Source organism: Lithobates pipiens, unplaced genomic scaffold, assembly GCF_037356315.1.
Source record: "Lithobates pipiens isolate NorthernLeopardFrog02 unplaced genomic scaffold, aLitPip1_a1.2 Scaffold_3, whole genome shotgun sequence".
Lineage (NCBI taxonomy): Eukaryota > Metazoa > Chordata > Amphibia > Anura > Ranidae > Lithobates > Lithobates pipiens.
Window position 1 is genome coordinate 18,090,894 of NW_027507790.1, and position 25,554 is coordinate 18,116,447.

At 43.5% G+C, this 25,554-nt stretch overlaps 1 protein-coding gene across 3 annotated transcripts in view; it reads right to left on the reverse strand.

Annotated features, from left to right (window-relative positions):
* The window catches only part of LOC143940200 (sodium-dependent serotonin transporter-like), a 107,401-nt gene that overhangs the window by 63,561 nt on the left and 18,286 nt on the right, over positions 1-25,554 (reverse strand). For 2 of the 3 annotated variants that reach the window (XM_077461345.1, XM_077461344.1), the window contains exons 2-3: positions 3,248-3,382; positions 625-844 (exon numbers count right to left, since the gene is read on the reverse strand). In XM_077461345.1, the coding sequence (XP_077317471.1) occupies positions 625-844; positions 3,248-3,382 (355 nt within the window). Of the gene's footprint in view, positions 1-614; positions 845-3,247; positions 5,352-25,554 lie in introns of those variants that run through there. The other variant, XM_077461347.1, reaches the window with a different exon arrangement.

Below are 25,554 nucleotides of genomic sequence, written 5' to 3' on the forward strand. Positions count from 1 at the left end.
AGGGTCCACCAAGCACGCCCCCCCCCAAGAATAGAGCCCCCTGAAAAGCCAGGGCCCAATGTGCATTTATTTGTTTTTGTCAAAAGGTGTACTTATCCTTTTACATAAGGATACAGTTTGCATGCCATTCCATTAAATCAAAGAAAGAAAACAGTTGTATCGCCTCTTAGAGATCTTGAAAGCGTGCGCAGAACTTTTTTCAGGGGGAGGCACCTGTCTTTCTTCCACCACACAAGACTGTGTAGCATTGCATATCCATGCTATTTTTTAACCTTTCTTTTCTGAAGAAGGACTTATAACATTGCACTAATTACTATATATGTTGACATGTTCATGAATAGTATGTTGCTCTAAATGTTATGCGTGACTGTTTTTAGATTTATACATTCTTTGTGATATCACACGTGAGAGTTGCTGCTCTTGCTTGACCTATTTCAATTCATTTATTTAACAGTTTAAAGCAAATTTTTTCCCCCCTAACATATATGATTGGATGCTTGAAGGAAATGCAGTTTTGCCAAGGTAAGTAAAACATTTTTATCTTAGTAAATTACTCCAAAGACTGAACACTGTAGTGTTAAGTGCTCTAGACCACCTAAGTTGAATCCACTTACATGCACTTACGTATAAAACTCTTCAGCAGGAGATCTGGAAAAGTTATTCCAAGAGATGTTATTCTTTCCAAAATAATTAGTGCAGTTTTCTGTATTCCAAGGATTGTCACAACTAGTCCATGGCAGGGTTGTGGAAAAAGAGGAGTACAAATAGTATAAAGCCCAGGCAATAATGGTGTTGTAGTAGAAAGACACATATAATCCAATAATGCATATAGCATATCCAATGCCTAGAGAAAAAGAAATAATGAAAAATAGGACATCCAGGTGTCTTTATTGCATTCGTGTTAACTAATTTAATTTGTCTCCTGTAACACTAACTTGACCATTCAATATTGTAAAAAAAGAAATCTCCTAAACAGCATACATTAAAGTAGAAAAAACTTGATCAATAGAACACATTTCAGCATTTTTTTTCATAGTTGTAGTAAAAAATAATTTTTAAAGTGTTACTAAACCCAGGACCCTGCATTCACTATATCTGGTCCCCCGCAGTGCACAGAACATGCAAATGTAATTATTTTAGTAAATATAAACTGCTAGATACCTTTTTTCATCAGCAGTATCTAGCAGTCTTGTGACTTCTATCAGTATCCATCCAAGCACTGGTTAAAGCTTGTAGGAGGTGTGTTTATTGTGCTCTGACTGTCCTATGAGGCTGCATGACCCCTGACTTTCTGTTTGGACAGTACTGATTGGCCCTGTGCTGAGCACATGCACCCTCCCAAAAAAAAATACCTCTGTCTAGCAATACACACCAAACTGAGCACATGCAGAGTGTGCACTGTTCTATCAGTAGATGGATTTAGGACAGTAAAATAAGGGGAGGATCAGAGGCGACAAGATCAAACAGCCTTTTTGCACAATGCGGAGGATTAACCCCTTAGGTTCCACAGTGAGTATAACAAGCATGCTTTACTGCATATACAGGCTGATTTTACTGTTGTGGGTTTAGTAACATTTTAAGGGTCCAGTTTAACTACCGATGATGTTAAGAAGTTTATAATAGCCAGCACACACAAGCTTATTATTATTTAGAATTTATATAACACAGTTTGCCCAGTACTTTACAAAGGTAAGGCAGTACAATTACAATACAATAATGAAATACAAAGGAATCAGTGGGCCCTGCTTCTTAGAGCTTACAACCTAACAGGGACGGTCAAGTGATAAAAAAGGTAATAACTGTGGGGAATGAGCTGACAGAGAAAATAGAAGGACAGATTGAGGTAGAGAGTTTCAAAGGAAAGGAGAGGCTCTGGAGAAGTCCTTGAGGCAAGCATGGGAGAATGTGACCAGGGAGCCAGGCATCAGCATTTGTATGGACTGAAGGGGGGATAGTCTATGCAAAGGTAATGAAGGGGGAGTTGCAGTAGTTATGACATGAGATACAAACAATGGAGACAAGAAAAACACTGCTCCAGGTGAGTAGATCCAGGTGAGCTGGGATAAGGACTCCTCCCACGGATGCAAGCCTCGGTTCAGCCGCCATGCAATAGATATTAAAAAAGGAGTGCCTGCACACTGGAGTAACAAAAGTCCTTTTAATCTTCCATAAAATACAAAACAGAACACAGCACAGGATGGTAGTAAGTGCATCGGATAGACACGTTTCACACAGTTACATTATGCTTATTCACAGCGTAACTCTGTGAAACACATCTACCCAGGGAGTTAACGAGAAGCTTTGTGGTGTCATTGGTTAAGAAGCAGTCTATTTTGGAAATGTTGCTGAGGATGAGTTGGCTAAATTTGGACAGTAATTGGATGTAGGGCCGATAAGAAAGTTCAGAGTCCAGGATTACACCCCAGCAGGCTGGGACGGACTGATAGTTGTGCCATCATTCACACACAAGCTTATAAAGACACTCTTTGAAGCAACCATCAGGATGCATGCTTGACTTTTATGTGCATAGTCTTAAAGTAAGGTATACTAGACATGACTAGACATACATACATACTTAGACATGCACATACATGACTAGACATGCACTAGACATACATACTTATCAAATTCACTTTAAATAAATCAGGGCAGGGTACCCCGGATGCATAGCAGTTTATTGTAGAACAGGCATTAAGCGTGTGGCAACATGATAAAATTAAAAAGACAACGTTGTTGTGTTTAAAAACTGGGGGATGCTGGTCCTGGTTTCCTTTGTCTCATAAAATTACTGTTGTATGTTTTTTTTCTACATAATGAAATAATAAATTAAATAAATCTTAGTGTCCTAATTGACCCTCTTGGGAGAACCCCTTTTTCTCTCCCTTTTTTTTTGTTGCTGACCTGGCCTGCCTGACTATGCTAATGCCTCAACCCCCAGCCAAAGCTCCACTCTGGACTAAACCTTTCAACGGGTACCTTACAATCTGCAGCCTACATTTCATTTCACTCAGGATGTATAGAAAACTATCTTATAAACTTGGGATGTTATGACCATGTGTTGTTATAGAAACTACATCCAAAGAAATTGCTCAATTTCAAAATATGAATCTTTGTTTTTGTGGCACCTCTTTTGCTTTGCTCATTGTGGTGCCTTGGAGTAGAAGTTAAATTGTATGCATGTATAAGAACATGATTCTGCCTATTTTTAATGAAAAATCCAAATATTTGTAAGTGAAGTGAAACTTACCTTTAAAAATAGGGCATATGCGTTTCCATATGGGGATAGCGCCAATTCTATGAAACTGTCCTAGAGCTAACTCCATGTAGAAAAGTGGGACACCTCCAAATATAGCCATAATTATATATGGGATCAGGAATGCTCCTAAAAGAGAAAACAAATACTGTAAATACCTTTTTAATATTATCAGATAAAAATTTAGAAACAAATCTTAAATGAACAAGAAGTAGAGGGTCAAAGGTAGTAAAGCTTAAGCTCAATGATAGATAGTGGCCAGTACACACACATTTTAGACTTCAACAAAAAAAGTTTTGATATGATGTGAAATATTTGGTAACCTAAGGCAACAGTTATTTTTTAATGTTACCATCCCCAGATCAGTTAAGAGATTTCTAGTAGACGTTCACTTCATCATTATCCTTAGCAGCACACTTTTGATGACTTTTAAAGTAAAGCCTGTGTAAGGGGTTTGTTGTCTTCTGCAGTAAATACTAAACAGAGAAGTATTATTTGCCATATTTCATTCACGTAAATCATGTACAGTGCCTTTCAAAAGTATTCACCCCCCTTGGCATTTTTTGTGTTTTGTTGCCTGACAACCTGGAATTAACATTTATTGTTTGAGAATTTGCACCATTTAATTTACAGAACATGCTCACAACTTTTTTTTTTTTATTGTATAGCAAACAACAAATAGGACAAAATAACAGAAAAAGTCAATGTGCATAACTATTCACCCCCCTAAAGTCAATACTTTGTAGAGACAACTTTTGCGGCTATCACAGCTCCAAGTCACTTTGGATAAGTCTCTATGAGTTTGCCACATCTTACTACTGGGATTTTTGCATAACTATTTACCCCCCTAAAGTCAATACTTTGTAGAGCCAACTTTTGCGGCTATCACAGCTACAAGTCACTTTGGATAAGTCTCTATGAGTTTGCCACATCTTACCACTGGGATTTTTGTCCATTCTTCCTTGCAAAACTGCTCCAGCTCCTTCAAGTTGGATGATTTGCTCTTGTGAATCTTTAAGTCTGACCACAGATTTTCTATTGAATTGAGGTCTGGGCTTTGACTAGGCTATTCCAACACATTTACATGTTTCCCCTTAAACCACTTAAGTGTTGCTTTAGCAGTGTGTCTGGGGGTCATTATCCTGCTGGAAGATGAACCTCCGTCCTAGCCTCAAATCACACACAGAGTGGTACAGGTTTTGCTCAAGACTATCCCTGTATTTAGCACCATCCATCTTTCCCTCAACTCTGACCAGTTTCCCAGTCCCGACTGCTGAAACATCCCCACAGCATGATGCTGCCACCGCCATGTTTCACGATGGGGATGGTGTTCTTTGGGTGATGTGATGTGTTGGGTTTGCGCCAGGCATAGCGATTTCTTTGATGGCCAAAAAGTTACATTTTAGGTTCATCAGACCCACTGAAAAGGTGCCATTTTGTTTTTGCTGAAAGTAATGGCTTGCTTATGGCCACTCTGCCATAAAGCCCAACTCTATGTACAGATGCTCCAGTCTCTGCTGTGGAACTCTGCAGCTCCTCCAGGGTTACCTTAGGTTTGCTGTTGTGTCATGTTCTTTACATTTGGTTATGATTTATTTGATGGTGCTCCTAGGGATCATCAAATATTTGGATATTTTTTTATAATCTAACCCTGACTTGTAATTAACAACATTGTCCCTTACTTGTTTAGAGAGTTTGTTGGTCCTCATGGCAGTGTTTGGTTAGTGATGCCTATTGTTTAGGCTTTGCCGCCTCTGGGGCCTTTCAAAAAGGTGTGTATATGTAATGACAGATCATGTGACACTTAGATTGCACACAGGTGGACATCATTTCACTAATTATGTGACTTCTGAAGGTAATTGGTTGCACCAGAGTTTTTTATGGGCTTCATAACAAAGGGGGTGAATACATACGCACATGCCAATTATCATTTTTTTATTTCTGAAAAATAGTTTTATGTATATATTTTTCTAATTTTACTTTACCTACTTAGACTATTGTGTTCTGATCCATATAATTCAGATAAAAAAACATTGAACCAAAGGCTGTAATGTAACAAAATAGGTAAAAAGCCAAAGGGGTGAATACTTTTGCAAGGCACTGTATATCATGCCAGTGTATTTTGTTTTATTTTAAAAATCCTGTAGGTACCTTATTTCTGCAGCTCTGTTGTGTGGTCACATGATCTTTCCTTGTTCTTTATTTGCAGGGAAATATCCTTGGGGGGGGGGGGGGGGGGGGCTTCTATTACTCTGCTAATGTATGCTCTTACAGTGTGAGTCTGTGTCTGGCAAGCCCTGATTGGTGCTTCAGAGGAGCAATACAAATGAAACTATACATTTCATAAAACTGTTTTACAGCTCCCTATAAATCTTTATGAAACATCAGATTTGTATTGTTTGTGCTGTAATATGATGTAGGCAAATTCAGAGATGACTGACACTAGCTTTCATTTTGTTCAGACGGCATCTGCATCCTAGGCTCTTTTTTTACTTTACAGGTATTAGCAATTACATTTGATACATTTATTACTGATTTATATTACAATTAACCATTTATGTGAGTTTATTAGTGATTGTAATCAATCAGCATTATATATCTCGCCCCATAGTGTTTAGCAACAGGAGGACATGGAGGAGGGAGGGGAGTGTCATTTATCATTGTTTATACGCCCACATGTGTGACTCTATAGTCATTTGAGTTGTGTAGATAAGAAAAAGGAGGAAATGGAGAGCATAGAAGGGAACTGAAATTGAGCATGCTCAGTAGAGGATGCCAGCTGGTCTACACAATCTCAGGCTGCAGTTGGGACACAGAGAAGATGGGAGGAGCAGCGGCTTTGTGAAGAAGTGGCTTTGTGACTATGCACACTCTGTTATATAGTATGTAATGGGAGTTTTTCATAGTCTAGGTTTAATGCCACTTTAAAGTGTATGCAAAACCAAAACATTCTATGTTTAGCATAGGGAAGGGACAGACCCTATTAGTTTTTTGTTTTTTTTGCTGTCTTTGCCCAGTTGGGGAGATTACCCTTCACTTTCTGCCCTGGAAACACAATGGGAAGTAAAAGGAAATCTCTCCAATGTTGTGGAATCACACACAATTAACTGGTAGCCAAACAAGTGAGATTGAAGGCATGCTGTGAATAATAACTGTTACAGTTGTTTATGCTCTCAACCAAACTGCCAAGCCATCAAATGGCTGGTGTCATAACTGATCACATGTGCACATGGAAATGAAAGGGTTGAAATAGTTAGCTATGCTACAAAATACTGCTTCAGTGTTACTTTAGGAATATCTGTAAGAAAGCCATTGTGAGGATTTTGAATTACTAAAACCTACAAATAATAAATTCTTAAATTAAAAACACAAAATAAATGACCTGAATATATATTTTAATATGTGCACACAAAATGCTAATAGTAATGATTAAGTTAATTATTGCTCCTATACAGTATTTTAAGGATACCATCAAAGCCTTCTGGTGACAAATGGGTTAATTCCCTAGTGTAAAAGAACTTTGAAGTGATTTTAGTGCGCAAAGGAAAAAAAGAGCACACATTTCTGGCTTTGTCTATAATGCTGTTGTTAATATTTAATATCTCACTTTACATAATTAATAACAAATAATTAAAAGGATCAGATTATGATATATAATGATGATACATTTTCACTCTCGCATACTTAGAGTTTACTTCTGGGATTATTTAACGTGTGCCTAAGGCTCATCAGGAAAAAAATATAGATTTTTTTAAAGTGGGTTGCATATAAATTTATATTAAAATGTGCAGTCCTGTGCTTTTTAATTATTGTGAATAATGAAAATGGGTCATGCTAGATCTATGGCTTCAGAAATAATACTATCTGAAAAGGAATAAGAAAAATAGCAAAATCTAAAGGATTAGTCTGCATGTTTGCAATGAAAAAATTATACATTTAACTTCATTATATTATTATAGGAGTCATTTTGTACAGGTATTATAGCTATTATCTAAAATGCTTGAGGCTTTCCATAAACGTTTTTGCTGAAAATATAAAACGTTATTTAGACTCACATCACACTGCTTCTAGCATTCTTCCTACCAGTGGCAGCTGGTGTTTTTTTGGTTGGGGGATGCCGCTAACAACCTAACCCCCCCCCCCCGCTGTCTGCCGGTCAGTCCATGAGCACTCACCCCATCTAGTCGGCGGGCATCTGAGGAGCGGCGGTGGGGATTGGGCATCCGAGGAGCAGTGGGGATCAGGCATCCGAGGAGCATCGGCGGGAATCAGGCATCAGAAGGGACTGGCATCCAGGCATTGGCCAGCAGCTCTTCTCCTCCTAGCTAGGCATTGAATAGGATTGCCTGTCCTTTCAGCCAATCAGACCAGCTTCCCGAATGGCCGGGAGAAGGATCAGTGTTGTAACAGTGAATATTCATTCAATGTTGTAACACACCTGGGTGGGCTCCGGTCGCACTCTCTGCAAACCAAGCCCATCCTATTTTGAAGCCTATTATGGCCTCTGGCTCTAATCAGGTGCTTAAGAAAAAACCCTGGCTGCTGTAATTAATGTACCCGGTGCCCTGAAAGGGGTCGGCACATGAATAGGGGGTGGCTGCAGTGGCCATGGATAGACTCATGCTATGCATGAATCTATCCATTACTCATATAGGTTGTGGCCTAGAGAGAGAGGGGGGGGGGGGGGGGGGCGCACAGACGACTCCTAATAGATGGGCTGCACCTGCTTCTTACTAGCAAAATACTGCTATTATGGGGCCAATTGTTAGATCCTCCAACCTTCCATAATACACCTGTTGGTCACTGTCTAAAGCAGCAGGTTTAGAGATGGTGGAAAAAGGATACAATATTTATTATCATCAAAAGAAATTTGGAAACTGGAGTAAACTCTGGAAGGAACAGGTCTGGCAGACCCAAAGCCACTGCCGAGTTACAAAACAAGTATCTAACAGTCAGCAGCTTGCATGATAGGTGCCCTTATAGGACAAGGCTTCTGTTTTTTTTGTTTACAAACTTTTTATTGAAAAAAAAAAATTCTTACAGATATTTGAAGAAACATTGAGGGAAAATACATATGAAAAGTTTACATTGAACACGTGTTCTTGTATACAGATGGTATGGTAATTTTATATATCATATGACTAAGCAATGCTTCAAATAACTATTATCATGAAATAATAGAAAGAAAAAGAAAATAATAGAAAAAATTGAAAAACAACATTTGGATACTATCATGTAGAGCAGGGATATGCAATTAGCGGACCGCCAGCTGATGCAAAACTACAAGTCCCATCATGCCTCTGCCTTTGGGTGTCATGCTTGTGGCTCTCAGAGTCTTGCTATGCCTCATGGGACTTGTAGTTTTGCAACAGCTGGAGGTCCGCTAATTGCATATCCCTGATGTAGAGGGTATCTGTATGAATTAATAATTAACAATAATTGCTGTATTGTAAAAAAAAAAAAAACAAGGATCCCATTTCAGGTTAAAGGCTTTCTTGGTATTATTAATTGTGTGGAAAATTTTCACTATGAGCTTGATGTCATCTACTATTATATGTGGAAAAGGTACAGAAGTAGATTTCAAATGGTATGCAATTGTCCAGTGTGTGGCAACACAAATCGTGTGGGTCAATTGTAACAGAAGTGGATTGAGTGAGCATGTTTTTTCCTGCATGTTTATTGATAAGGGAAAATACTTCCTTTCATGTGGGAGCTAACGGTTCACAATCACAAAATATGTGGATAAAAGTCACAAGACAACAGCATCAAGCACAGATCAACATTGGTTGAAATAAGCAAGTATCATGCTCAGCTGTGAAGAGAAGACATTGAGCTGTAGATGGGTGGCTATTAGACAGTCAGGCCGCGTACACACGGGCGGACTGTTCGCCCAACTTTGTTCGTCAAACAATCCGACAAACAGTCCGCTCAAAATTTGCATGAACGGACTTGACCACACACGATGAACGAACAGTCCGCTGAAAGCGTGCGCGATGACGTGAACGGCACGTACGACGGGACGAGTAATTCGACGTCCAATACACTGCAATGCAACCTTCGCCGTGTAAATCCTTTCTGAGCATGCGCCAAACTTAGTTTGTCAAACAAGCCTACACACGAGCGGACTGTCCGCTGAAACCAAGTTTCAGCGGACTGTCTTACGGAAATTCCGAAAAACTTTGTTCGTCAGACTGTCCGCTGAAACTGTCGGCTGAAGCCCACACACGAGCGGACTGTCCGCTGAAACACTGTTCAGCGGACAAAGTTGGGCGAACAGTCCGCCCGTGTGTACGCGGCCTCACTGTTAAAATGATAAGATAAGAAAAAGAGGCTTGTCTGGGCTAGGAATCACTGTCTGTGGAATACTGAAGACTGGAAGAAGGTTTAATGGAATGACAAATCAAAATGTTAAATCTTTTATTCAAATTTATTGTGTGTCATGCAGTGTTTTAGTACATTACAGTGCATTAAATGAAAGGGTCATTCCTCAGTGAATGACCACAGCTATCAAACATGGAGAAGGAAGCAGTCTGGAACTCTTTTGCTGGATCCAGAGTTGGCAACATGCACAAGGTGACTAGCACATTGAACCAAATGACCTACCACAGCATTTTGCAATGCCATGCAACACCTTCAAATCTATGCCTAGTTAGTCAGGGTTGTGATGATAATGAGGTCTGGTGAACCCCAAACTGAATAGTGATTTCTACAAAACTCAGTGGCATCCTAATTTCTCCCAAATTTCAGTGACAAAACAATCAGATTTAAGTCTGTGGGGCCAGACAAAGAACTGACACATTTCATATAACCTTACCCCATCTAAAACAACCAGCTTGAACAGATCAAGTTGAATATATATAGGGGAAGATTTACTAAAACTGGAGCACATAGAATATGGTGCAGCTGTGCATGGGAGCCAATCAACTTCCAGGTTTTATTATCAAAGATGAATTGAGCAAACTGAAGTTAGAAGCTGATTGGCTCCCATGCAGCACTGCACCAGATTCTGTGTGCTCCAGTTTTAGTAAATCCCCCTCATAGTACTTAGCCAGCGTGAACAAAGCATCAAAAAAATTCTAAGAAAGCACCATCATTAAAATAGCAATGTCATGAAACCTCTTAGCACAATCCTCAACAGGTTTTAATGTATACTGATCATGACTGCATGTTGTAAACCTCCATCAAACCAGAGCCTGCCAACAGTTATCAGAAAATAGTAATTAAAACAGCCCAGGAATGGTTTTAAGCAAATTAATATCTTGGTCTGGTATTTACAGTTGTATGCAAAAGTTTAGGAACCCCTGGCAATTTCCATGATTGTCATTTATAAATATTTGGGTGTTTGGATCTGCAATTTAATTTTGATTTATCAAATAACTGAAGGATACAGTAATATTTCAGTAGTGAAATGAGGTTTATTGGATTAACAGAAAATGTGCAATATGCATCAAAACGAAATCAGACAGGTGCATAAATATGGGCACCCCAACAGAAAAATGACATCAATATTTAGTAGAGCCTCCTTTAGGAGAAATAACAGCCTCTAGACTCTTCATATAGACTGTAATTAGTGTCTGAATTCTGGATGAATGTATTTTGGACCATTCCTCTTTACAAAACATCTCCAGTTCAGTTAGATTTGATGGTTGCCAAGCATGGACGGCCCGCTTCAAATCACCCCACAGATGTTCAATGATATTCAGGTCTGAGGACTGGGATGTACATTGTACTTGTTCCCCTCATAAATGCCCGAGTAGATGATTTTGAGCAGTGTTTTGGGTCATTGTCTTGTTGAAATATCCAGCCACTGACCACACAGCCCCACAGCATGATGGAACCCCCGCCAAATTTTACTGTGGGTAGCAAGTGTTATTCTTGGGATGCTGTGTTCTTTTGCAGCCATGCATAACGCCCCTTGTTATGATCAAATAACTCAATCTTTGTTTCATCAGTCCACAGCACCTTATTCCAAAATGAAGCTGGCTTGTCCAAATGTGCGTTTACCTCAAGCAACTCCATTTGTGGCGTGTGTACAGAAAATACTTCTTTCCCATCACTCTCCAATACAGCTTCTCCCTGTGCAAAGTGCACTGAATTGTTGAAGGATGCACAGTGACACCATCTGCAGCAAGTTGATGTTGTAGGTCTTTGGAGGTGGTCTGTGGGCTGTTTTTGACCGTTCTCACCTTCCTTTCCCCTTTGCTTCTCCAATATTTTATGTGGCCTACCACTTAACAAGAACTGTACCTGTGGTCTTCCATTTCCTCACTATGTTCCTCACAGTGGACGTTGACAGCTTATATCTCTGTGATAACTTTTTGTAGCCTTCCCCTAAACCATAATGTAGAACAATATTTGTTTTCAGGTCATTTGAGAGTTGTTTTGAGGCCCTCATGTTGCCACTTTTCAGAGGAGAGTCAAAGAGAACAACAACTTGCAATTGGCTACCTTAAATACCTTTTCTCATGATTGGATGCACCTGTCTATGAAGTTCAAGGCTTAATGAGCTCACCAAACCAATTATGTGTTCCAATTAATCAGTGCTAAGTAGTTACAGGTATTCAAATGACAAGGGTGCCCAAATTTATGCACCTGTCTAATTTAGTTTTGATGCATATTGCGCATTTTCTGTTAATCCATTAAACATAAACCTCATTTCACTACTGAAATATTGCTGTGTCCTTCAGTTATTTAATATATCAAAATTAAATTGCAGATTCAAACACCCAAATATTTATAAATGACAATCATGGAAATTGTCAGGGGTTCTTCAACTTTTGCATACAACTGTATATTCAATAAAGCTTGATATGATAAAATTACATTCGTAACAAGTATCAACTAAAATGTACAAAATGTAAGAAACTAACAATCAAGTAGGGACCAAACATGCCTATGTTATAATGTTGAGAAGACGGATGGGACACATTACATCTTCTGGGGACAATAAGATCAATATCATACTTGACGTGTATCCAATTTTAATTTCATTCTATTCAATAATCCACTAGTTTTCTGAGTTTCAAACATGGTCATCTGGAAATATGGATATAGTTAGAAAAACTAGCATTGAGGATACATTCATTAAAATATAATATGCTTCATCACGCCTACATTGCACCTCTCAGTCCTCCTGATCGAGTGGGGGTTGGCTGGGAGACACCCTCCAGAGGAACAACAAAAAGCTGCTGCAGTTGGTGTCAGAAACCATGAATCAGACTGAGACAGATGTAGAGTTCAATCACACTTGTTTAACAACTTAATGACAAGCCTCTTTTTGAGATGTGTTGTTTAGAAGTTAAAAACATTTTTTTTGCTAGACAATTACTTAGAAACCCCAAACATTATAATTTTTTTTCTAACACTCTAGAGAATTAAATTAGCGGTCATTGCAATACTTTCTGTCACACCGTATTTGTGCAGCAGTCTTACAAGTGCACTTTTTTTTGAAAAAATACACTTTTATGAATTAAAAAATAAGACAACAGTAAAGTTAGCCCAATTTTTCTTTATATTGTGAAAGATAATGTTACTCCGAGTAAATTGATACCCAACATGTCATTCATGTTCAAAATTTCGCCTGCTCGTGGAATGGGAACAAACTTTTACCCTTAAAAATCTCCATAGGCGATATTTAAAAAATTACAGGTTGCATGTTTTAAGTTACAGAAGAGGTCTAGGGCTAGAATTATTCCTCTCGCTCTATCGATCACGGCGATACCTCACATGTGTGGTTTGAACACCGCTTTCATATGTGGGCGCTACTCATGTATGCGAGCTTGGCGGGATGGGACACGGTTAAAAATGTTTTTTTCTTATTTATTTTACCTTTTATTTTTATTCTTACACAGTTTAAAAAAGAAAAAAAAGCAAGGGTGAAGTTCTGAAAGCATCCGGTAAGTGGCCGATAAAAGTGATCTCACAGTGAATCAGCTACAGAGACCACTCTTATCGGAAAGCGGACTGCCAGCCAAAGAAGAGGATACCGGGGTTATGGCAGCTAGCTACTGCCATAACAACGATATTTCTCTTCAAAGTAAGGATGTATATCGGCGTGAGGCGGTACGGAAGTGGTTAATAATAATAAAAAAAGGTAAACAGAGTAAACATAGTCAAAACCTAGCCAGAGTTTAGGAACCGGAATGGATAGTCAGACAAGTCAAAATGTCAGGGAGCCAGAAAACAGTGTAGTAGAACAGCTAGCAGGATCTAGAGCCAGAAGAAATGTCAGCCAAGCAAGTCTTTAACAGAAACACAGGAGAGTATCTCTAGAGATGTGATCAAGGTGAAGGCAGAGATGATCTGGACTGGATGGCTTAAGTAGGCAGGACTGACTAGCAGGATCATCAACTGGCGAGTCACTGTGGAGAAATAGGTGCTGGCAATTGGACAACAGCTGGGCGGCCAGCTATGAGAAGGAAGGGCTAGGCCCAGCCCTAACAGTACCCCCTGCTCAATGACCCCTCCCCCTCAGAGGACCGCCAGGCTTGAGGGGAAAACATCTATGGAAAACATGGAGTAGCATGCAATGCACCAGGTACTGTATGCACACACGGAACCTACGGGAGTCAACAATGGACTGCACTTCATACTCCTCATGGTTCTCAATCTGAACAGGGTGAGGGCGTGGCATCGAGGTGGTAAAACGCTTGCAGACCAAAGGTTTTAATAAGGAGATAAGGAAATGAAATACATTTGAGAAACACATATGAGAAGGAAAGTCTAATGCATAAGCCACTGGGTTAATCCTGCAAAGAATACGGAAAGGCACAATAAACCGAGGTGCTAACTTCAGGGAGGGAACACAAAGTCGGAGGTTGTGAGATGACAGCCAGACCCTGTTCCCAGCCTGGTAGGAAGGCGCAGGCAGACGTCTGCAGTCAGCATGGAGTCTGTACCTATCATCAGCATGTCGCAAAGCCTCCTGGACTTGTGCCCAAGAGAATGAAGACCACAGAGTTGCTCCTCTAATGCAGGAATACTCTGCGGAAAAAAAATAGTCAGGCAACATGGAAGGTTGAAAATGCAGGAATACTCTGCAGAACAAAAAGAGTCAGGCAACATGGAAGCTGGAAAAACAGGGAAGCAGAATTCAAGACACTTATGAGCAATCTCTGCCCATGGTAAGAGGTCTGACCAGTTGTTATGATGGTCAGAAATATAGCATCGTAGGAATTGCTCCAAGGACTAATTGGCTCGTTCTGTGCCCCCATTAAACTGCTGATGATACGCAGATGAGCAATCAAGCTTACTTCCCAACTGTGCACAAAAGGCTTGCCAGAACCAGAACACAAACTGACTACCCCTGTCAGAGACAATCAACTTGGGCAGTCCATCTCCCAAGCAAAAATGGAAGCCAGTTCCTTAGAAATGGGCAACTTCTTAAGTGAAATATAATGAGACATTTTCAAGAACCAGTTAACCACCCTAAGGATAACTGTGTTGTCCTGGGAGTTGGGTAACTCCTCAATGAAATCCATAGACAGGTAGGTCCAGGGCATTGCTCCATCGGGTATGGGTTGTAGAAGACCCACTGGAAGGTGTTGTGGAGTCTTACTCTGAGCACACACAGAACAGGCAGCTATGGAGGTGGTTACATTAGCACATAGACTAGGCCACCAGAATTGTTGGGAAATGGCCCAAAAGAGTTGGTTCTTCCCAGGGTGGCCAGCAGCCTTGGGAGAATGGTAAGTCTGGAGCATGGCAGTGCGGAGACTCTCTGGGACAAAGCAGCGGTCACAAGGTTTCTCAGGAGGAGCATGGACCTGAGCAGCAAGAATTTTGTCATCCAAAGGAGAAGTGAGACTGGTGCGAACCGTAGCCAGAATACGATCAGGAGGAATCACAGGAACTGGAACCAACTCCATCTTGGAAGTGGAAGAAAATTGTCGTGACAAAGCGTCAGCCTTTACATTCTTAGTAACGGGTAAGAATGAGACAATGTAGTTGAAACTTGACAAGAAAAGAGCCCATCGTGCCCTTCTGGGAGAGAGGCATTTAGCCTCAGACAAGAATGTGAGATTCTTATGGTCAGTAAGAATGAAAACTTGGCACAGTGGTACCTTCGAGGAGATGTCTCCATTCTTTTAGGGCTAAAATGATCGCTGACAGCTCTCTGTCACTAATCTCGTAATTGCACTCCGCAGGTGACAATTTCTTGGAAAAGTAGCCACAAGGATGCATAGCGCTCTCTGAGGTAGGAAGTTGAGATAGAAGGGCCCCAACTCCAGTCTCAGAAGCATCAACCTCGAGGATAAAAGGTAACGTAGGATCAGGATGTACAAACACAGGAGCAGAAACAAAGGCAGACTTGAGACTCTCAAAGGCCTTGATGGACTCCGGAGACCAACTCTGTGGGTTACCCTCCTTTCTGGTCATATCAGTCAGGGGCTTGACCAGAGACGAGAAGTTACAAATAAACTTCTGATAATAGTTGGCAAAGCCAAGAAAACGCTGCAGAGGACATGAATCCATGGGTCAGGGTCACTGTAAGACTGCTTGAAAGTTTCTCTGGGTCCATCGAAAAACCAGCAGTGGAACCCAGGAATTTAACCTGCTCACGATGGAATTCACACTTCTTCAATTTACACTAGAGATAGTTCTCTTTTAGTTTCTAAAGCACACAACAGACTTCTGTGTGGTGGCTCTCCAGGGACTTGGAAAATATGAGGATATCGTTGAGATAAACCACCACACATAACTGCCACAAATCTCAGAGGACATAGTTAATAAATTCCTGGAAAACTGCTGGGACTTTGCAAAGGCCAAAAGGGTACTGATAATGGCCTGTTCTGGTATTAAACACAGTTTTCCACTCTTTGCCCTCCTTTATCCTCATGAGATTGTATGCCCCTCTCAAATCAAGCTTTGTGAAAACTGTTGCTCCCTTGAGACGGTCAAATAACTCCATAACCAATGGAATCGGATAGGCATTCGTAATCGTGAAATGATTGAGACCACTATAATCAATACAAGGTCTCAGTTCACCACTCTTCTTCACAAAGAAAAAACCAGCACCAGCAGGAGATGAGGATTTGCATATGCAACATACTCCTCCATGGCCTTATCCTCCTAGACTGACAAAGAGTAAACCCAGCCATGAGGGGGTATGGCACCAGGTTGAAGGTCAATTGCGCAATGATACTACCAGTGTGGAGGCAAACTACTGGCTTGACCTTTGTCAAAGACATTGCTAAAATCGGAGTACTCCTCCGGAAGGGAGGAGAGTGAAGAGGTGCACAGGACCTTGACTACCTTCTGGAAGCATGTCTTTCTGCATTGTGGCGACCAGCAGAGAACCTTAGCATGGAGCCAATCAAAAGAGGGGTTGTGCATCTGTAACCAAGGATAACCAGCGGAAACTTAGGTGAGGAAATAACTTGGAATTGGATTATCTCATGGTGAAGAGCCCTACAGCCATGGACAACGGAACAGTCTCATGAGTCACATAGGCAGGCTGTAGAGGTCTCCCATCAAGAGCCTCAATGGCAAGTAGGGATGAGCCGAACACCCCCCGGTTCGGTTCGCACCAGAACTTTCGAACGGACCCCGCGTTCGTAACGAACGTTAGAACCCCATTGAAGTCTATGGGACTCGAACGTTCGAAATGGAAAGTGCTAATTTTAACGGCTGATATGCAAGATACTGTCCTAAAAAGGGTTTGGGGACCTGACTCCTGCCTCAGGGGACATGGGTCAATGCAATAAAAAGTTTTAAAAGCGGCCGTTTTGGCGGGAACACTGATTTTAATGACGATTAAAGTGAAAAAAAAAAATGAAATATTCCTTTTAATATGGTGCCTGGGGGGTGTCTGTAGTATGCCTGTGAAGTGCCACGTGTTTCCCGTGTTTAGAACAGTCCCTGCACAAAATGACATTAAACGGAAATAACACCATTTAAAACTGCTTGCGGTTTTAATGTTATATCTGGTTCCTGCAATATGGTTGAAAATCATTCAGAAAAATGGCATGGGTAGCCCTCCCTGCCCATTACCAGCCTATTTGGGTCTTGTACGCATATTAAGGGGAACCCCGTACCCATATTAAAAAAAGGAAATGTGTGTGGCCCCCTGGCCCTATATACTCAGAACAGCAGTATACAGGTGGTGCAAACAAGACAGGGACTGTGTAGGTTTGTTGTGTTAAGTTGAATCTGTTTGTAATTTTCAACTGGTACATTTTTAACCACTTGCCGACCGCCGCACGACGATATACGTCGGCAGAATGGCACGGGCAGGCATATGGGCGTATATATAAGTCCCTGCCTGCCCGCGGGTGGGGGGCCCGATCGGGCCCCCCCCGGTGCCTGCGGCGGTCGGCATTCCTTCGAGAGCGATCCGGGATGAGGGGGCGGCCATTCATTCATGGCCACCCCCTCGCGATCGCTCTCGACGAATGGAAATCCCCCGTGACATCACTTCCTCTCCTGTAATGTAAACACAGGAGAGGAAGTGATGTATTCTCTCCTCCGTGTCGGTATTTTTCGTTCCGACACGGAGGAGAGCGGATCGGTGAGTTGCACCAACACTCTACACACACAGTAGAACATGCCAGGCACACTCACACCCCCCCTTTACCCCCCGATCACCCCCCCAATTACCCCTGCCCCCCAGTCACAGTGACACCAATGTCATTTTTTTTTTTTTTTTTTTGCATTGATGTCATTTGTGACTGTAATAACTGTTAGGGCAGTTAGAGTTAGCCCCCTTTAGTTCTAATGTACCCCCCTAACCCCCCCAATAAAGGTTTAACCCCGTGATCACCCCCCGTCGCCAGTGTCACTAAGGCTGGGTTCACATTGCAGCGGTTTATGAGAACGAATGTGATTCGCACCGCACTGCAGTGCAAATCACATCCGATCTCTGTGCGATTCGAGTTCAGCCATTCGCCGCACCCGCCGCACCCGCCACACCCGCCGCACCCGCCGCAAATTCGCACGGGACCCTTTTTTTGGCCCGCAGCAGAATCGGATCGCATGGGTGTTCACACCATGCGATCCGAGTTTGCAGATCGCACTGCGATATGCAAACTGATCTGGGGGTGTCAGTAACATTTCACTGACACTCCCAGCAGTTCGCATAGGGCAGTGTGAACTGCCGCCGGGAGGCATGCGATGCGGGAACCCGCCGCGGATTCGCGGCGTTTCCGCATCGCTCCAGTGTGAACCCAGCCTAATAAGCGATCATTTTTCTGATCGCCGTATTAGTGTCACAGGTGACGCTAGTTAGGCAGGTAGGTATTTAGGTTCACCGCAGCTTTTTATAGCGCCAGGGACCCCCATATACTACCGCATAAAGCCCCCTGATTGCCCCCTAGTTAACCCTTTCACCTGTGATCACCATATAACTGTTACAGGTGACGCTGGTTGGTTAGTTCTTTTTTTATAGTTTCAGGGCACCCGCCATTTATTACCTAATAAAGGTTTAACCCCCTGATCACCCGGCGGGTGTCATTTGTGACTAATAACTGTTAGGGCAGTTAGGGTTAGCCCCCTTTAGTTCTAAGGTACCCCCCTAACCCCCCCAATAAAGGTTTAACCCCGTGATCACCCCCCGTCGCCAGTGTCACTAAGGCTGGGTTCACATTGCAGCGGTTTGAGAACGGATGTGATTCGCACCGCACTGCAGTGCAAATCACATCTGATCTCTGTGCGATTCGAGTTCAGCCATTCGCCGCACCCGCCACACCCGCCGCAAATTCGCACGGGACCCTTTTTTTGGCCCGCAGCAGAATCGGATCGCATGGGTGTTCACACCATGCGATCCGAGTTTGCAGATCGCACTGCGATATGCGAACTGATCTGGGGGTGTCAGTAACATTTCACTGACACTCCCAGCAGTTCGCATAGGGCAGTGTGAACTGCCGCCGGGAGGCATGCGATGCGGGAACCCGCCGCGCATTCGTGGCGTTCCCGCATCGCTCCAGTGTGAACCCAGCCTAATAAGCGATCGTTTTTCTGATCGCTGTATTAGTGTCACAGGTGACGCTAGTTAGGCAGGTAGGTATTTAGGTTCGCCGCAGCTTTTTATAGCGCCAGGGACCCCCATATACTACCGCATAAAGCCCCCTGATTGCCCCCTAGTTAACCCTTTCACCAGTGATCACCATATAACTGTTACAGGTGACGCTGGTTGGTTAGTTATTTTTTTATAGTTTCAGGGCACCCGCCATTTATTACCTAGTCTCACTAGTGTACCCCTAAATTTAGGGGTGTCTACTTTCCAAAATGGGGTCATTTGGGGGGGGTTTGTGCCATCTTGGCATTTTATGGCCTTCAAAACTGTAACGCCCTTAGAAAGCCTGAAGGCGGTGCTTGGTTTTCGGGGCCCCGTACGCGGCTAGGCTCCCAAAAAGTCCCACATATGTGGTATCCCCGTACTCAGGAGAAGCAGCAGAATTTATTTTGGGGTGTCATTTCACATATGCCCATGGCATGCGTGAGCAATATATCATTTAGTGACAACTTTGTGAAAAAAAAAAAAAAAAAAAAAAGTTTGTAATTTTCCCGCAACTTGTGGCAAAATATAAAATATTCCATGGACTCAACATGCCTCTCAGCAAATAGCTTGGGGTGTCTACTTTCTAAAATGGGGTCATTTGTGGGGGTTTTGTGCCATCTTGGCATTTTATGGCCTTCAAAACTGTAATAGGTAGTGAGAAGTGAACTCAAAAATTTACGCCCTTAGAAAGCCTGAAGGCGGTGCTTGGTTTTCGGGGCCCCGTACGCGGCTAGGCTCCCAAAAAGTCCCACATATGTGGTATCCCCGTACTCAGGAGAAGCAGCAGAATTTATTTTGGGGTGTCATTTCACATATGCCCATGGCATGTGTGAGCAATATATCATTTAGTGACAACTTTGTGAAAAAAAAAAAAAAAAAAAAAAGTTTGTAATTTTCCCGCAACTTGTGGCAAAATATAAAATATTCCATGAACTCAACATGCCTCTCAGCAAATAGCTTGGGGTGTCTACTTTCTAAAATGGGGTCATTTGTGGGGGTTTTGTGCCATCTTGGCATTTTATGGCCTTCAAAACTGTAATAGGTAGTGAGAAGTGAACTCAAAAATTTACGCCCTTAGAAAGCCTGAAGGCGGTGCTTGGTTTTCGGGGCCCCGTACGCGGCTAGGCTCCCAAAAAGTCCCACATATGTGGTATCCCCGTACTCAGGAGAAGCAGCAGAATTTATTTTGGGGTGTCATTTCACATACGCCCATAGCATGTGTGAGCAATATATCATTTAGTGACAACTTTGTGTAAAAAAAAAAAAAAAAAATTTTTTTTGTCATTATTCAATCGCTTGAGGCAAAAAAATAAAATATTCAATGGGCTCAACATGCCTCTTATCAATTTCCTTAGGGGGTCTACTTTCCAAAATGGGGTCATTTGGGGGGGTTTTGTACTGCCCTGCCATTTTAGCACCTCAAGAAATGAGATAGGCAGTCGTAAACTAAAAGCTGCGTAAATTCCAGAAAACGTACCTTAGTTTGTAGATGTGACAACTTTTGCGCAAACCAATAAATATACAATTATTGACTTTTTTTTTACCAAAGACATGTGGCTGAATACATTTTGGCCTAAATGTATGACTAAAATTGAGTTTATTGGATTTTTCTAATAACAAAAAGTAGAAAATATCATTTTTTTTCAAAATTTGCGGTCTTTTTACGTTTATATCGCAAAAAATAAAAATCGCAGAGGCAATCAAATACCATCAAAAGAAAGCTCTATTTGTGGGAAGAAAAGGACGCAAATTTTGTTTGGGTACAACATTGCATGACCGCGCAATTACCAGTTAAAGCAGCGCAGTGCCAAAGTGTAAAAAGACCTCTGGTCATTTACCAGCAAAATGGTCCGGTCTGAAAGTGGTTAAAGTGTAGCTCCAGTCCAAAAATCTATTTTTAAGCTTTTAGGAAAACATAGGGAAGGGTTATCACCCCTGTATAATTTGTTTTGTCGTCCATCTTTTTTCATCTCACTTGCTGTTGTCTCCTTCCGTTTGCAAGTAGGAGATGTTTGTAAATTGGATGTTTGAAAGTAGGGGCCTGCCCTATATGCTCTGCAGAAATGGCGGAACAAGGTGTTGGTTTTGCCACAACATTGTAAGCCCTCAAAGTGACTCTTGGTGGGCGCTGGAGCGCCCTGCTGTGAACGATTATATCAAGAATTGTAATTACATGCCATTGTTGAACAGTGGTAGAAAAATTGACCTTTGGTGGTTGTGGTGCTGGTGCCACAACACTATAAGTCCTCACCGTTACTCTGGGTGGGCACAGGAAGGGGCCCTCCTGTGAAATATTATATCAAGAATTGTAATTACATGTCCCTGTTAAACAGGGGCAGAAAAATTGGGCCTTAGGCACTGGTGCCATCACACTGCAACCTCTGCCATATACTCTAGTTTTATTGCAGGAATTAGCCCTGCTGCAAAGCATTGCATCAAAAATTGTACTTAAACGCCCCTGTTAAACAGGGGCAGAAAAATTGGGCCTTAGGCACTGGTGCCATCACACTGCAACCTCTGCCATATACTCTAGTTTTATTGCAGGAATTAGCCCTGCTGCAAAGCATTGCATCAAAAATTGTACTTAAACGCCCCTGTTAAACAGGGGCAGAAAAATTGGGCCTTAGGCACTGGTGCCATCACACTGCAACCTCTGCCATATACTCTAGTTTTATTGCAGGAATTAGCCCTGCTGCAAAGCATTGCATCAAAAATTGTACTTAAACGCCCCTGTTAAACAGGGGCAGAAAAATTGGGCCTTAGGCACTGGTGCCATCACACTGCAACCTCTGCCATATACTCTAGTTTTATTGCAGGAATTAGCCCTGCTGCAAAGCATTGCATCAAAAATTGTACTTAAACGCCCCTGTTAAACAGGGGCAGAAAAATTGGGCCTTAGGCACTGGTGCCATCACACTGCAACCTCTGCCATATACTCTAGTTTTATTGCAGGAATTAGCCCTGCTGCAAAGCATTGCATCAAAAATTGTACTTAAACGCCCCTGTTAAACAGGGGCAGAAAAATTGGGCCTTAGGCACTGGTGCCATCACACTGCAACCTCTGCCATATACTCTAGTTTTATTGCAGGAATTAGCCCTGCTGCAAAGCATTGCATCAAAAATTGTACTTAAACGCCCCTGTTAAACAGGGGCAGAAAAATTGGGCTGCTGGCATCACCCAGAACCAAAAATGTTCTTCCAACATATCAGCGGAGGAGGAAGAGGATAGACAATCAACATAACAGGACAGTCACTCAGCATCAGCATAGGCAGTCTTGAAGGGATGTGGTATTTCAAAAAAAAATTATTCGGTTACATCAGCTTCAGGTGCTTGGTAGCTGTGGGTGATCCAAGACTGATTCATCTTGATGAAGGTCAGTCGATCAACTGATTCGGTGGACAGGCGCACCCTGTGATCGGTAACGAAGCCACCAGCAGCACTGAAGGTGCGTTCCGAAAGAACGCTGGATGCAGGACAGGCCAGTAGCTCAATTGCATACTGTGCAAGCTCTGGCCAGTGATCCATCCTCAAGACCCAGTAAGCCAGAGGATTTTCAGTGGGAAAGGTGTCCAAGTCTGACCTTGCCCCTAGGTATTCCTGCACCATGTAAATTAGACGCTGGCGATGGGTGCTGGAACCAATCATACCTTGGGGCTGCGGACTAAAAAATTGTCTGAAAGCATCAGTCAGCCGGCCACCTTCTCCACCGCTCCTTCTGACTGATGCCTCAGCAACACGTTGTCTAGGACCAGGAGTTTGTGACCTCCCAGTCTCTGGGAACGCGTTGCACAGAGCTTTCTGCAAGGCCTCCCGGAGATGTCTCATCCTCTGCTCCCTCTGCGATGGCAAGATAAGGTCGGCAACCTTTACTCTTGTACCGTGGATCAAGGAGAGTGGCCAGCCAGTAATGGTCCCTCTCCTTGATCCGAAGAATACGAGGATCCTTCCGCAGGCTTTGCAGGATCAGGGAGGCCATGCAGCGTAGGTTAGCTGAGGCATTCGGTCCGGAGTCCTCTGGGTCACTAAGGACAACATGATCCGCAGCTACCTCCTCCCAGCCACGTACAAGTCCACGTGTTTCTTGGGACTGTAAATCATCCCTATAAGACTGCTGCTGCTGATGCTGATGCTGAGTGCCAGCCTCCACCTCCATGCTGACACAATCATCCTCCTCCTCCTCTTCCTCCTCCTCCCCCTCTTCCTGTGTGATGGGTGGCACAGCAGGAACACTGTCTGGATAAAGGGGGCCTTGAGAGGCAAGGAAGTCCTCCTCTTCCTGCCTCTGTTCTGCCTCAAGTGCCCTGTCCATTATTCCACGCAGCGTATGCTCCAAGAGGTGGACAAGAGGTACAGTGTCACTGATGCATGCACTGTCACTGCTCACCATCCTTGTGGCCTCCTCAAACGGTGACAGGACAGTGCATGCATCCCTGATCATGCCCCACTGGCGTGGTGAGAAAAAACCAAGCTCCCCTGACCCTGTCTTGGTGCCGTAGTCGCACAGGTACTCATTGATGGCCCTCTGCTGCGTGTGCAGCCGCTGCAGCATGGCCAATGTTGAGTTCCATCTGGTGGGCATGTCACATATAAGGCGGTTCTTGGGCAGGTTCAACTCCTTTTGGAGCTCAGCCAGCCGAGCACAGGCATTAAATGATCGGCGGAAATGCACACAGACTCTCCTGGCCTGTTTCAGGACTATCCTGTAAGCCGGGGTACCTGCCCAAGAACCGCTGCACCACCAGGTTAAGGACGTGAGCTACACAGGGCACATGGGTCAGTTGTCCCTGTCGGAGGGCGGAGAGGAGGTTGGTGCCATTGTCACAAACCACCATTCCTGGCTTAAGCTGGCGTGGCGTCAACTACCTCTCGGCCTGCCCCTGCAGAGCTGACAAAACATCCGCCCCAGTGTGGCTCCTGTCCCCCAAACAAACCAGCGCAAGCACGGCATGGCATCGTTTTGCCTGCGTACTTGCGTAGCCCCTGCAACGCCTACGGAGCACCGCTGGTTCTGAGGACAGAGCACTGGAAGAGGCCATGGAGGAAGAAGAAGAGGAGGGGGTGGAGGAGAGAGGTGTGTCACAACCAATAGTAGCATTTTGGAGGCGTGGTGGCGGAACAACCTCCAACACTACTGCACCTTGTCCTGCATCCTTCCCAGCAGCCAGAAGAGTGACCCAATGGGCCGTGAAAGACAGGTAACGTCCCTGTCCATGCCTGCTGGACCATGAGTCAGCGGTAATATGCACCTTACCGCTGACCGCCCTGTCCAGCGAGGCAAGGACATTGCCTTCCACATGCCGGTAGAGAGCCGGAATCGCCTTCCGTGAGAAAAAGTGGCGTTTGGGGACCTGTCACTGAGGAACCGCACATTGTACAAACTCACGGAAGGGGGCCGAGTCTACCAACTGAAAAGGCAGCAGTTGAAGTGCTAGCAATTTAGCCAAGCTAGCATTCAACCGCTGGGCATGTGGATGGCTGGGAGTAAATTTCTTCCGCCGGTCCAGCAGCTGGGGCATGGACATTTGCCTGCTATAATCGGACGTGGATGTACCACTAGCAGAGTTCCCGGAAGCACTTGGCTGTGACACACCTAATTCTACACCTTCATTCCTCTCAGAGCAGGTTTCAGAGAGGACTGAAGGTCTAGTGGGGTTGGAGATGCCAGCTGATGAGGAGCAAGGAGAGGTCCGCTTTGTTCTTTGGTGTGGGTCTTTGAGGTATGCTTGCCAACGAGCTGCATGGCAGGTCAACATATGTCTGCTCAAGCATGTGGTGCCCAAGCGGCTGATGTTTTGGCCACGTGAGATACGCTTGAGACATATGTTGCAAATAGCAGCGGTGCGATCTGATGCACTCGTCTCAAAAAAGGCCCACACCAAAGAACTTTTAGAATAACGCGCAGAGGAAGCGCTCTGCGCAGGCGGAGCTCTGCGGTGTGATTCAGTCGGTGTGCTGCCCCTAAGCTGGCCCCCGGAGGGCATCCTGCCTCGTTGGACATGTGCCTCCTCCTCCTCCTCCTCCCTCCTTCCAGGCACCCACGTGGAGTCAGTGCCCTCATCATCCCCTCCCTCTTCATCGCTGTAGCAAACCTGGCAGTATGCTGCAGCTTGTGGAACATGACTGCCAGATTGCTGTGCTTCTTGAGCATCCTCTCTCTCTGCGCTCACGCTACTGCCTTCCTCTAGCTGAGTGTCATCATCAGAGCCCACCAAACACTGGGCATCCTCCTGGAGCATGTACCCAACACTGTGCTCAAAGAGTTCAGGAGACTCCTCAGGAGGACGTGGTGGGTCTAGGGAAGGA